Source organism: Danio aesculapii, chromosome 10 (genome assembly GCF_903798145.1).
Source record: "Danio aesculapii chromosome 10, fDanAes4.1, whole genome shotgun sequence".
NCBI lineage: Eukaryota > Metazoa > Chordata > Actinopteri > Cypriniformes > Danionidae > Danio > Danio aesculapii.
In genome coordinates, this window is record NC_079444.1 from 26552248 (window position 1) to 26565647 (window position 13400).

At 35.3% G+C, this 13400-nt stretch overlaps 1 protein-coding gene and 2 long non-coding RNA genes across 3 annotated transcripts; all 3 read left to right on the forward strand.

Moving 5' to 3' along the window:
- The first annotated feature begins 223 nt into the window (after positions 1 to 223).
- Positions 224 to 8096, forward strand: LOC130236763 (adhesion G-protein coupled receptor G4-like). The gene is made up of 8 exons (XM_056467520.1): positions 224 to 305; positions 1632 to 1714; positions 1838 to 2482; positions 5863 to 5960; positions 6051 to 6111; positions 6208 to 6238; positions 7257 to 7392; positions 8058 to 8096. The coding sequence occupies exons 1-8, from the start codon at positions 256 to 258 to the stop codon at positions 8094 to 8096; spliced, it is 1143 nt and encodes a 380-aa protein (XP_056323495.1). The 5' UTR covers positions 224 to 255.
- Positions 8097 to 8157: 61 nt separating this feature from the next.
- On the forward strand, positions 8158 to 10451 carry LOC130236582 (uncharacterized). The gene is made up of 4 exons (XR_008838475.1): positions 8158 to 8245; positions 9995 to 10141; positions 10228 to 10301; positions 10383 to 10451. It is a non-coding gene; the product is annotated as an uncharacterized LOC130236582 (long non-coding RNA).
- A 218-nt stretch (positions 10452 to 10669) lies between these two features.
- On the forward strand, positions 10670 to 11144 carry LOC130235844 (uncharacterized). The gene is made up of 3 exons (XR_008838421.1): positions 10670 to 10694; positions 10804 to 10952; positions 11031 to 11144. It is a non-coding gene; the product is annotated as an uncharacterized LOC130235844 (long non-coding RNA).
- The last annotated feature ends 2256 nt before the right edge of the window (positions 11145 to 13400 follow it).

Here is a 13400-nt window from a genome sequence, read left to right on the forward strand (position 1 = left end):
GTTTGCTGAACGTACAATAACTATCCTGACTGATCATATACAGTATAGCAGCACTTGACTTATGAAGGTGCTGTACACATGTCATGTACCCATTCAGTGGTTCACACTGTACTAATTTGAAAAAGAGGAAGATTGATGAGCTTAATGAATAACTGAAAAGGATTATGGGATGGGGGTGGCGTTTTAACTCAAAAACTCGCCCATGGTCATACCTTTCACATCAACATACTTGATCAAGCACTGGCACTGTCCCGAATGAAGAAATGTCTGACAGGGATATCTGACACTAGTACGTGTTCAATCTGGTGAGTAACATTTTTTTTTCATTCTTTTCACTTGAATTCTGTTTGGTTTTCTGTATAATAAAACAAGAAGAAATTATTATTCAACATAATTGTAATTTAAGTCATTATTTATTTAAATTTGATAAATTCACATGCACTTTTGTTTTAAATCAGTTGGAACTTAGAACGGCCATACAATATTTCAGTCAGGACTAATGAAGAATAAAAGGTTTTAGATACAAATGTTACAGTTGATATTGTTTCTATAAAGGTAACAACCAGTTTTCTTTATTCTTTTTTCATATTTATAGTGCATGTGAGTGTGTATGTATACAGATGAGGGCAAAATCATTAGCCCTCCTGTGCAATATTTATGATTATTTATTATTCAGGTGATATTTAACAGATTAAGGAAATTTTCACAGTATTTTCTATAATATTTTTTCTCTGGAGAAAGTCTTATTTGTTTATCTTGGCTAAAATAAAACTGTTTGAATTTTTTTTACATTTTTATTTATCAATTGTCTACAGAACAAACCATCCTAACACAATGATTTGCCTAATTACCCTAACTTTGTCTAGTTAACGTAATTAACATAGTTAAGTCTTTAAATTGAATTATAAGCTGAACTACTAGTATCTAAAAAATATCTAGTCAAATAATATGTACTTACATCATGGCAAAGATAAACGAAATCAGCTATTAGGAAGTAGTTATTAAACAATTATGTTTAGAAATGTGTTAAAAAAAATCCCCAATAAACAAAATTGGATAAAAAATGACTTCAACTGTAGATGAATATATTATAATGCAAATCTTTCCGCCTACTCATTAAAACTGAATAAATATGTACTTATATTAACTATATTTTGAGAAATCTTTTTAGCTGTTTTAGCAGCAGAACTTGACACCTAAATAAGCCTAAATTGTATGCTTTATTTTTCAGTTTATAGTATTGCTTGTGTTACTTTGATCATTCATTTATATATATATATATATATATATATATTTTTTTTTTTTACATTAAGGCAAGAAAAGACAAGTAAATTTACATAGCACATTTCACAAACAATGATAATTTGAAGTGCTTCACATATTAAATATTAATCATTAAATATGATTCATAAAATAATCTAAATAAATACAAGAAATGAAAACAGAATTAAAATCATTAAAATGTAAAAAAAACAGGTTGAAAAGAGAAAGATACTAAATGTGTGTGTGTGTGTGTGTGTGTATGTGTGTGTGTGTGTGTGTTTGTGTGTTTGTGTGTGTGTGTGTGCGTGTGCGTGTGTGTGCGTGATTATTATTTTTTATTTTACCTTTTTTTTCTTGTCTATTATCAGGTGGAGAATGGGAAAACACAATAAGCAGGTTCAGGCATTATCCATCTTCCTCATTCTGTGCGTAATAAAATCGAAGGATGAAGGTGTATATCCAATACACACACTCACACACACACACACAATTGATAACATAAATGTCTAAATCTGTATTAATATTTTTGTACTAATACATGTTTTATAAATCTCCCTCTATCTCTTTGGTTCAGTAACTGCTGTCAGCCTGTGGGGGAAGAAGGTGGATTTCATGCAGAATAACTGCAGTTACTGGGAGCTGAAAAAGGAGCACAAATTCCCTACCCTGAAAGCGCTCACCGTGTGTGTGAACATAAAGAAGAAGCTGGGCAATTCGGACTGGACTGCCTTTATGTACCTGCACCCGGATAAGACACACACAGAGCTGGGAATGCGAGGTTATGGATCAGAGCTCCACGTCACAATGTTCGGCAGGGTCTGGATCACCCCCAAGGATCTGTCCTTGCACAACTGGCACTCCATTTGCATGACCTGGTCCAAGTCTATGACCAAGCCAAAAGTCTACATCAATGGAACTGAGGTGGTTTTATATCCTCAGTCTAAAGATGTGGCTCTGCATCCGGACTGCTGCACTGTGGCCGCCGGTGGCACTTTGACTTTAGCTGTGGCTCACTTTTTTGTGAATGACAAATTCGACATCGAGACTGGTACTGATCTGAAGGGCAGCATAAGTCTGTTTAGGGTGTGGGGACACGTGCGCAGTGCTCAGGAAATTTCAGAAATAGCCTGCTATGATGGAGATGTTCTCCACTGGGAGGAACGAATCTGGAATAAAGTCAAGAACTGTCAGCCTGTACAAGATGTCACGCAAGAGTGTGGTAAGAGACACAAACAATACTAATAAATATTTGCCAATGATGGGATTATAATGTCTACTGCAGGTTCCCATACATTGTGTGGTGATGGTGATGTAGCGCCAACCAGGTGTTTCAAGTTGTACCACAAATAATCAACTATAAAAATGACCTAATTAAAAGTCTACTGAATTTTATTACCTGAACGATCCACATAATTTATTTTATTTTTTGTCATAGTTGTTTATGAGTCCCTTGTTTGTTCTGAATGGTTGAACTGCCACCTGTTTATCAGAAAAAGGATTTTTTTCAGTCCCAGGATTGATTCCCAGCATTTAATTGTATTTTAACCCTCACCAAAACTTTATGAATTTGAGATCCATCTTCTCAAACTGAGGGACTCGCATGTAACTATTACAAAAGGTGCAAACACTCTTTGATGTTCTATACCTAGATTTTTTGTGAAATATTATATTATATGGCGACGCAGTGGCGCAGTAGGTAGTGCTGTTGGCTCGGCTAGGTCAGTTGGCATTTCTGTGTGGAGTTTGCATGTTCTCCCTGCATTCGCATGGGTTTCCTCTGGGTGCTCTGTTTTCCCCCACAGTCCAAAGACATGCGGTACAGGGAATTGGGTAGGCTAAATTGTCCATAGTGTATGTGTGAATGAGTGTGTATGGATGTTTCCCAGAGATGGGTTGCAGCTGGAAGGGCATCTGCTGCGTAAAACGTGTGCTGGATAAGTTGGCGGTTCATTCCGCTGTGGCGACCCCGGATTAATAAAGGGACTAAGCCGAAAAGAAAATTAATGAATGAATATAAAATATATACAGTTGAAGTCAGAATTATTAGCCCCCCTGTTTATTTTTTCCCCAATTTCTGTTTAACGGAAAGATTTTTTCAACACATTTCTAAACATAATAGTTTTAATAACTCATTTCTAATAACAGATTTATTTCATTTCTAATATCGGCTTTATTGTCAATTCAGCCACATGTACAGGACATACAGAGAATCGAAATTCCATTACTCTCAGACCCTAGGTGCCTGACATATAATATTAATACAAAAAGTAGAATTTTAGAAAGAATTTACAATAAATAAAATTATACATACATGGAATCTAAAAATACGTAAAAATTAAAATTTAATGAGTGCAAACCAGAGTTGTGCAGATGTAAAACAGTAAATAGTGCAAAGCTAATATTTTACTAGATATTTTTCAAGACACTTCTATACAGCTTAAAGTGACATTTAAAGGCTTAACTAGGTTACTTAGGTTAACTAGGCAAGTTAAGGTAATTAAACAAGTTATTGTATAACGATGGCTTGTTCTGTAGACTATCGAAAAATATTGCTTAAAGGGGCTAAAATTTTGACCTCAAAATGTTTTTTATAAAAACTGCTTTTATTCTAGCTGAAATAAAACAAAAAAAATTTCTCCAGAAGAAAAAACATTTTAGACATACGGGGAAAATTTCCTTGCTCTGTTAAGCATCATTTGGGAAATATATATATATAATATATATATATATATATATATATATATATAACTTTGTGTATGTATGTATTGTGTACACCCCTTTTGAAAATCAATATTTTTATCCATTTCTCAGTGAATATAGCCATATTTTGGTGCATTTTAACAAAAGAGTTTTATTAAACAGTTGCATCTATAAAAATGTCTTTAGCATTGGAAAGATAATGCATTTAAATTCAAATTAGTTATTGTGAAAAATATATAAAAATGACAAAAGTTCAACGTAATTTTATATTTTTATGTTTCTCTTGATTTTTTCTGTTTGTAAAACTACTTGAGTGTGGAACGGTAAACTTATTTATGGACTGTGGATCTTACATTTTTTGTTAGATTAGTTCCAGTTTCAGCTTTGATACTGACCAACCTAACGTACAGTATAGACACACATGTACTATTGTAAGTATCTTATAGAATATTATTTAAAAGAAAGATCTGTGACCAAAAGGTAACCACCAGGATTTAACTAAGCAAACAGATAGAGCCTCCAATTGGATAATGTCTGTATGTGTGTTTATGTTTCAGCTGGTAACAAGTTAATTAACCCTAACTGATTTAGAGAGTAACCTCCCATTTCTTAAACAACCATGTCATAACAAACATCCTGTGGTTTAGAAAAGATCTTGAAAAGATTAATCTGTTTAAGGAAAAAACAATCATTCAATCATCAAGCCTTCAATCCTTCAATTTGCATCAAGCAAAAAAAATCTAGTTAAAACTGTCCAATGCATTATTAAAAACTGTAAGGATAGTGGAGAACTGTCTTTAAGCAAAAAATTTTAATTTCTGGTGAAATCAAATGGTAAAAAAAACATCAGAACTCAAGGCTGTGTTTAATAGTGAAAGTTAGCATATTTTCACATGCACAAGACAAAAGGAACCTAAGGGATTGAGACTGAAAAGTTGTGTAGCTTTAAGAAAACCAGTGAGGCTAATCTAAAAAGGCATCTATTTGTTGTCTGCCCAATATGTTGTTCAACACTATGTGCCCAAAGAAAGAGCTCTGCTGACTAAATGTTGTGACATTGCAGAACAATTATTGAAAGGATGCCATGGTAAATGCATTCTGTAATCAAACAAAGTCCAAATCAAAGTCCAATGATATATTAGAATGCAAGACTTTTTTGCACGGGCAGTGTATAAAATGCTTGATTCTGATTGACTGGTGAACATTCTATTGTAAGACATGCAATTTGGCTTTCAGGGAAATGCAAAGCTAATTAGTTCCAGGGCAGGTCTTAACTGCATTTCAGTTCCATATCTCTACATCGAATGACTTAAGTTATTTTACAGCATACAGCTATTAAAAATCTAATTCAATAAAAAGAAAAGAAAATTGCCTAACAATTTGTTGTATTTTGAGTTGTATTGAATGCTAACTTTTCATTTTTATATATTTCATTTATATATGTATATATATATATATATATATACAGGGTTCATACGGTCCTGGAAAACCTGGAAAAGTCCTAGAATTTTGTCAAGTCATTTTCAAGGCCTGAAAAGTTTTGTAAAAACAAATAATCCCAAAATGTTTTGGGAAAGGTCATGTAAATTTGGGTCTTATGAAAACACAAGCCAACATTTCTAAAATATTTTCATACAGACAGCAAGATATTTTCTCAAAACAATTTTACAAATATAAAAACTACATCGATTGTCAAATATTTTTGATATGCTGTAATAAATTTGATTAAATAAATTTTACCGTGTGTGCATAGACATCACATGACACAGTAGGTCATGAATATTTACCTAAAAGATTTGGAAAAGTAAGTTTTAGTAGTAAAATGTATATAAACTTTGTGCAAATTATACAGAGCTTTGATAGTCACTTTTTTACCTGATACAATTTCTTTTTTTCCAGACTGGCCCTTTTATGAAGTAAAACTGGTGCTTCTCATCCTCCGTGAAGACGGAAACAAAACACATGATTATGATGCTAAAGAGGTTGCACACCAGTTGGTGAGCATCAGAAAACATAATAAATTTTCACTGCTGCTAGTTCTGGAAAAAGACAAATATCAGTAATAACTATGTGTTTCCCTGCTCTAGCTGACACAAGCATTAGCAGAGTTGGAATTGTGGCCGACATACATATTTGAACAGTGTCCGAGTGTTTCCTAAAGGAGGGTAAGAGCATGTAATATCTTTCCAAACACAGTACAAAAGTTTTTAGGCCATGATTAAATTTACTCTCGTCTTTTAACAGCTCTTATACAGACCAAAGTGGAAATCCAGAGGTGCGTCAAGGGTGTTAATATTATTATTATTACATTGAAAAACTAAATCCACATGCTCATCGATATAACAAGATGACTTTCTCTTTTCAGAAGAGATCCATAATGCTGTGGTCCACCATGCCAGGACTTAGCCAGTGAGATTCTCTTGGAAATGTCACTTTTTGATGAATTTTTGTATTTATTTTTCACAATCTGCTGCATATTTAAGGTCCTGTGAAGTGCTTTGAAATGTGAAGTTTTCTCATTTGATGTTCGACGTAAGCTCAACTGAAACATGAAGACAGGATGGGACATATAGTAGCTCCTCCTGTTTTGTTTTATCACCACTCTGCTAGTGGGAGTGGTTGAGCTCAAGCGCATCAAATGAAAAGCGAATGAGAAGCGCCTTGACGGGTACTGGCCATGTCAGATACTAGAGAGCATTTGATTGATCAGAAAATTTGACTAGAAACTGAAGCAACTGAAGTCAAAAAATCATTTATACATTTAGTTGGACTAACTATTTAACATCCAAAAAACATTATTTTATTTTCACAGAAGCATTATGTTTATGTTTTGTTACTGGGTCATAATTATCCTTTTTACATTTTCAACTTCCTTTAGTACATGTGTTTTGAGCATACAAAATAACAAAGCACACTCCAAAGTGAGCTTTTTTCTACATATAGCTAAGCATTATTTCTGAAATTCCGCAATTGCCTTGATTGTGATACACATAATAATATCCAGAATTGAATTACTGCCAAGGCATAAAGCAAAATATTTCTATGTGAAAATTAGGTGATTAAAAGGATAAAGCATTACTGTGCATTAAGGTATTTTGCATTCTGTTGCAAGAGTAAATGAGACTCAAGCTGTAGACATTGCAGGCGGCTTAAGAAATCTTGTATATGTCCCCTAAGTCCATCTGTGTATTTAATCACAATTTTTGGCATGGAAGTGGTAATAAAAATGACATTTATATTGATTAGAAATAGGTACAGACATAGTTTGATATCATGCTTGTGTTTCTTTACAGGTTTGACTGTGTGGCTCACATTAACGTGATTCCTAGGGCTGATGTAGGACAAATACAGGAAGAAGTTTCCAAGGTCCTCACCAAGGATCGTGAAATAGACCACTACAGAATATCTACAGATCCCAGCTTCATTTTCGTATACCCTCTTGGTAAATTACAGTTTGGTTTTTATATCTAATAAGACCAGATTTGATCAAATGGTTTATACCAGAAGTCAATTTGGTCTTTCATGACTGAGAGGTGAAGACCCTACTCGGTGCATGTTTTGCAACATTCCTCTTTCTGTTAAACATAATTTCATGGACTTAAAGAATTATTTCAAAAATAAAATGCAAAAATCTGATTTAGTATGACTTGCATTTGTTTGATTGGATGATTTGTATTGTATTTATTATTATATTAGTATTATTCTGAATTGTTTTTGGCAAGAAGATAGCCAATGAAGCTCACGTGGCATGAAATAAAAGACGATACAATACGATACTGTCTTGGTAAATTATATAGTCATAACGTTCTATCACACATAACTTTTCCGGAAAATGACTGGTTTTGCCTTGAAGAGATCATGTGTGAACAGACCCTTTTAAATATACTGGAAAATCAATCGGACCATTTTTCCCAAATGTGAACACAGCATTTTTTTTATTTACTGTTAAAGTCGTTCAGGTAATTTTACAGCAATTCAGAAAGTGGCTATAATCTGCATCCAAATCAACCTTTTTCCATGTTTATGATTATGACTATTAATGCATGTAATATACACAATCTAATTCTTTTGTTTTTTCTTTTTATCCTTTTTAGACCATCTCTTGCCAGATCCAGAAACAAAACCTCCCATAAAATTGACCACATCTTTTCCTCCAACAACTCAAACAACACCATCCACACTCCTGAGCCGATGACTACGACCATTACTGCAAAAACAGAAAGCACAACTGCCATACAAATGGAAACAACAACAGTTATTTCATCCTCAACTGATACAACAAGTCTGTAGAGAAAATTTAGCCCTGTTTTCACCTGGTATTAACATGCATTTTCACTGATGTAATCACAAGTTGTCAGCTAAGATGCATTAACATTTTCACTTAGTATTTAAATGCATTCAAATGCATCTCCTTGGATCTTATCGAGACCCTTCACTTTTGTTTCCTCATGCTCTACATCACTTCTGCAGGATCATTAAGTGGTGCACGAATGAACAAACCCATGGTGCACAGCTAATGAATGAAAATAGTGTGGACGCCAACTAGGATTTTTAGATCATAATCTGTGTTTTGGTGTAATACCACAAAACAAGCATACTTTTTTATGTGATTTCTCAGAATACATCCCATTTATGCAAAGCATTTAAACAGTACCTTAGGAATTGAGACTTGAATGGCTTAAGATAAATATTGTCTCTTAATGAAATATGAAATTGAATACCAATAGAATATTTATGTTGTATAAAAAAATAATCCAGATTTATTTTTGACTATGGGGGCTGCCATTATTTGAAGTGTACTTTGTAAGCCACAGATGCAGCCTGAAGCTACTTTAACACAACCTGGAAAGTAAAATTCTGAAATGATGCCACATTGTTTCACTTTTGGTTTAATTTTCAATCAAAGACATGTTGATGTTCACTATCATTGATTTGTTTTCCCACAAAAGGAACTTTATAATGTTAAAAGCTTGTGAAATCTGCATTCACAAAAAGATACACAATAATTATGCCGACGCTTGTCTATATCTGTTTTTGCTGCTATCAATCATAATTTGAGGAAAATGGACACTTATGACTGCAGTGAAACTGACCTTTGATTTCATCGAAAATAATGCCAGTCTCCACAGTCCCAAGTATGTATAAATATTTGTTAATGATCTAAATCTGTAATGTTTTCTACGTAATTTATTAAGAGACATTTATCATTTATATTTTATTGAGGCAAATCTTGATACAGGGTGGCAAGGTGGCTCAGTCGTTAGCACTGTCGCCTCTCAGCAAGAAAGGTGCTGGTTCGAGTCCCTGCTGGGCCAGTTGGCATTTCTGTGTGGAGATTGCATCTCCCCGTATTCGCGTTGGTTTCCTCCGGTGCTCCCCTAGTGCTGAGTGTGAGTGATATTGTACGACTGTTTCCCAGTACTGGGTTGTGTCTGGAAGGGTATCCGCTGCATAACACATATGCCAGAATAGTTGGCGGTTCATTTCGCTGTGGCGACCCAAGGGACTAAGCCGAAGGAAAATGAATGAATCTTGATACCCAGGATTCCCTTAAAGTTCACCTTCCAAAAGCAATATAATCACATGTTCTCTTTGACTACATATGGAAGTGGTCTTTAGCTCTAAATATGAGCTATTTATTGTCATCTATTTGCAATAGCCTTGTGCACTTTTAATTTTGTATATACCCACCAAGGCACTTCCATGCCATTATAAACATTATAAACCTGTCATTGCGTTTTTTGAGCAACTAAAGAATGTTTAAGTCTGTTTAACTCACTATATTTTCATTAAATTACATTATGTATGCTGTAAAGGGAACCTTTTGAAATCGAAGGCAGTCTTTCAACCTTTTACCTGAAGTTTATCAGTGGTTAAAAAACACTTCCATGCATAAAGCGCTTTGGATTGTTGAAAACTCATCTTAATATCAGGTGTTAACAGGGCCTATTGGCATCCATTTGTCTTTTACGTTCACAGCTATATGCAATTCTACATTCTCTAAATCTTTATCTTATCATCTCTTCAACAGTTTCAAGCTCCACGACATCCATTCAAACAACTCTGGCAAAAAGCTCCTCGACGCTTAAAGAAACAACTCTTTTATCCTCCACAACAACTCGTGCATTAAACACGACTGCATGCTTTTCTACAGTTTTACCTGAAGGAAACAAATCAGGTCAAGACTGTGAATTTATTATATAAGCTTTCAGTCTCATTATTGCCCTCAGAAAGTGTGATACAATGTCTCTTTTATGAAAATAGATATTTTTTTCAAGGTCAACGTCAATGTAACCATCACAGGCCCTGGTGAACCCAAGACTATCATTCAACTCTGGGTAAGATCTCAACAAAGCAAGCTTGAATGTCAAAGTGGAAGCAAAAATCGCATCTTAATAGTGTTTTTATTATCACTGTAGCTTAACGATACACTTTCTAGTAAAGGAATATCAGTGTTGAACTTCAAACTTGTTCCCTCTTCAACACACCACGAAAAAGAAGGTTAGTCAGTCTTAATATACAATAGCCTATATCGAAGACAAACATACTGATGTCTGATTTGTATTTGCAGTGTGGATACAAATGCAATTCACAGTGGATAGAAAGGTACAAGCTTTCAAATGTTAACAGCAAGACTAGTTTAATGGCAAATTCTATATAAGTAAATGGAAACTGAGTATGTTTAAATCGCTGTATCTTTTCTTGCAGAGTCCCTTGCACTCAGGAAAAAGGTGAGATCTTTGTTACAAGACACAGCAAGTGACGTAAACATAGTAATAAATAAAAATTGTTGAAAATGTCATGAATTTATTGTGGTTATCTGATATGACTTATTCCCAGGCACAGCTGTGTCTTTCACGCCCGGGTAACAACGTCTTCAAACATCACAGAGACACAAATACTGATTCATGGGCTTCTGGAGAAAGCATACTGCAGAGGACTTGCATGCTTGGATGCCAAACCTGAGGATATTTTAATTTCTTACATCGGTATGTGCTACATATATATTTAATATACATTTAATTTAAGAGTTGTCTGAATACATCTCTCTTCTATGTCAAAAACAGTGCCCTGTCCTGAGCACAACCATTACACCAGACAGGGGCTTTTCAGATGGCCCCAAACAGTGGCTGAGCACAACATCTCGCATCCCTGTGAGGGAAACCCTAGTAAGACAGCATACCGGCAATGGTAAACTCTTAAACATTTCATTGACCAAAACAGAAATCATGTTTTGAATTGCTTCATGCTTTTATTATTAAATACATTTTTATATATACAGTTGAAGTCAGAATTACTATTAACAGCCCAGGCTCATTAGAAACATGTACCTCAGGCTACATTTTTGTGAAATAAAATACTTGCTCTGAGTAAATTTTGTTGCACGTTTCAGAAGACAGATCCACTAGAGGGCATTGTCTGCATTTTTGTGAATCTGAAATATGTTCCTTAGGGCAGTGGTCCCCAACCTTTTTATCACTGCAGACTGGTAAGCGATTGACAATCCGGAGTCAGGGGTGTTGGGGCGGTGGTTCGTAGGTTGCTAGGCGATCGTTAACCGGATGACAAGCTGACAAAACATTGCTGTCAATTCAAAATTACAAAGTAATGCAGTATTTGGGTGTTCGGTGTTTGTCTGAGATAATTAGTCTCCCAAAAATGTGTATATTCCAAACAAGACTCACAGTGCGCTCCCAGTATTCATTCAACTGTGTACTGTGTCATGCCGCTTGCTTGCGCACCTCCATTGGAAATAACGAACTTGTGTGAACTCGAGAAAAGATGCGATATGCAAACGGCCTCCTTAAAGGCTGCCATCATTTGCGATCTCCAGTAGTTGATCTTTTGCACAGGCATGCTGGATTCACCTGATTTGTTGACAAATGGGTTGTGGATCTATTCCTTGGCAGTTCATGGGTCCTTCACTGGGCTTTTAACTCTTTTGTGGAGCCGTGCTTTACCAGACTTCACCACAAATACAACACTGTACAAAGTGAGCTACTGAGCAAACTGACCACACTGGAAAAGTTGTCCATATAGAGATATACAGTAGGTGAGGCAAACATATTAGATTACAATTCATAGACAGCTTTAAGTTGTTTGTGGTATTTATTTGATGTTGTGAAAATATTAGTAGTGTGAAAATAACTGAAGTTGTTGCCGTCATACTGCCCTGTAGCATTCATTTGACCAAATACAGTCAAACATATGTTATGCTCTTTATATGTACTAAACACTTTCCTACAAACACTTTGTTACAAGAACCTTGTAAAAAAACTTGGTAAACTAATTTAGACTAGTCATGGCATCTATATATTGCTCTCTGCTGATTTGAAGTGCTTCTTATATCCTCATTTGTAAGTTGCTTTGAATGAAAGCATCTGCTAAACTAGTAAATGTAATGTTTAAGTACGTTTTTGCAGTTTTACAAAAATGTAAGCTAAAGCACATATTTCCCCTGAGCCTGTGTTGATATTTAAATATACAGGCTCAAACCAACCTAACGGTATGTAATTATAATTGTGAAAATAATTCACAGCTAACTGTTTAATATCTGGTGGCACAGTGGCTCAGTGGTTAGCACTGTCGCCTCAAAGCAAGATGATCGCTGGTTCGAATCTTGGCTGGGCCAGTTGGCATTTGTTTGGAGTTTGCATGTTCTCCCTGTTGCCGTGGGTTTCCACCGGGTGCTCTGTTTTCCCTCACAGTCCAAAGACATGAGTGTGTGTGTGAGAGAGTGTATGGGTGTTCCTACTGGTTGCAGCTGGAAGGGCATCCACTGAGTAAAACATATAGTTGGCAGTTTCCACTGTGGTGACCACTGATAGATAAGGGATTAAGCCGAAAGAAAATGAATGAATGTTAATATTAAGAATGTTTAGGACTTCCGGTCATGTATGACTGAATAAGAAGCACCAAATTGAGCTCCGCTAAAATAAAAAAGTTAAGTGGTAACTATATCTAGCACTTAAATTAAAGAAATATCAAGACCATCAACAAAGAGTTTGACTCAGACAAAATTAATAAACAAAAAATAAGGAAGAGAGGGAAGAAAAACAGAACGCAGAGTCCAGTTAGCACAGAGAAGGCTAGCAACGAACTGCAGCTCGATCTAGACGTGCTGAGGAATTAAAGAAACTCCGCAAGAAGGACACAGTCAGACAAAGATGTGCCTCGAAAGAGTGGAGCAAACAGTCAAAGATATAAAGGATCAACTCAGTGAACATGAAGAAAGAATTGAAGGAGCAGAAGAAAAATTAAGCATGGTGAAAGATACATCAAGACGACACCAAAGGGCGATAATGTACCTGCTTCACGCCAATTGGATCTTACTGCATAGTGCGACGACCTGAAAATAGAATGAGGCGCAATCAGGGGCGTAGCAACCGGGGGGGGATACCTCTCACTTTTAGAGACAGAACCATTTAGAAACAGCT

Bases quoted from the DNA above. Each gene is read 5' to 3' on its own strand.
- LOC130236763 (XM_056467520.1), top strand. From the start codon at position 256: ATGAAGAAATGTCTGACAGGGATATCTGACACTAGTACGTGTTCAATC. The intron at 5,961-6,050 runs GTGAGCATCAGA...TCCCTGCTCTAG, and splicing joins AAGAGGTTGCACACCAGTTG to CTGACACAAGCATTAGCAGA. The intron at 7,393-8,057 runs GTATACCCTCTT...TATCCTTTTTAG, and splicing joins CAGATCCCAGCTTCATTTTC to ACCATCTCTTGCCAGATCCA.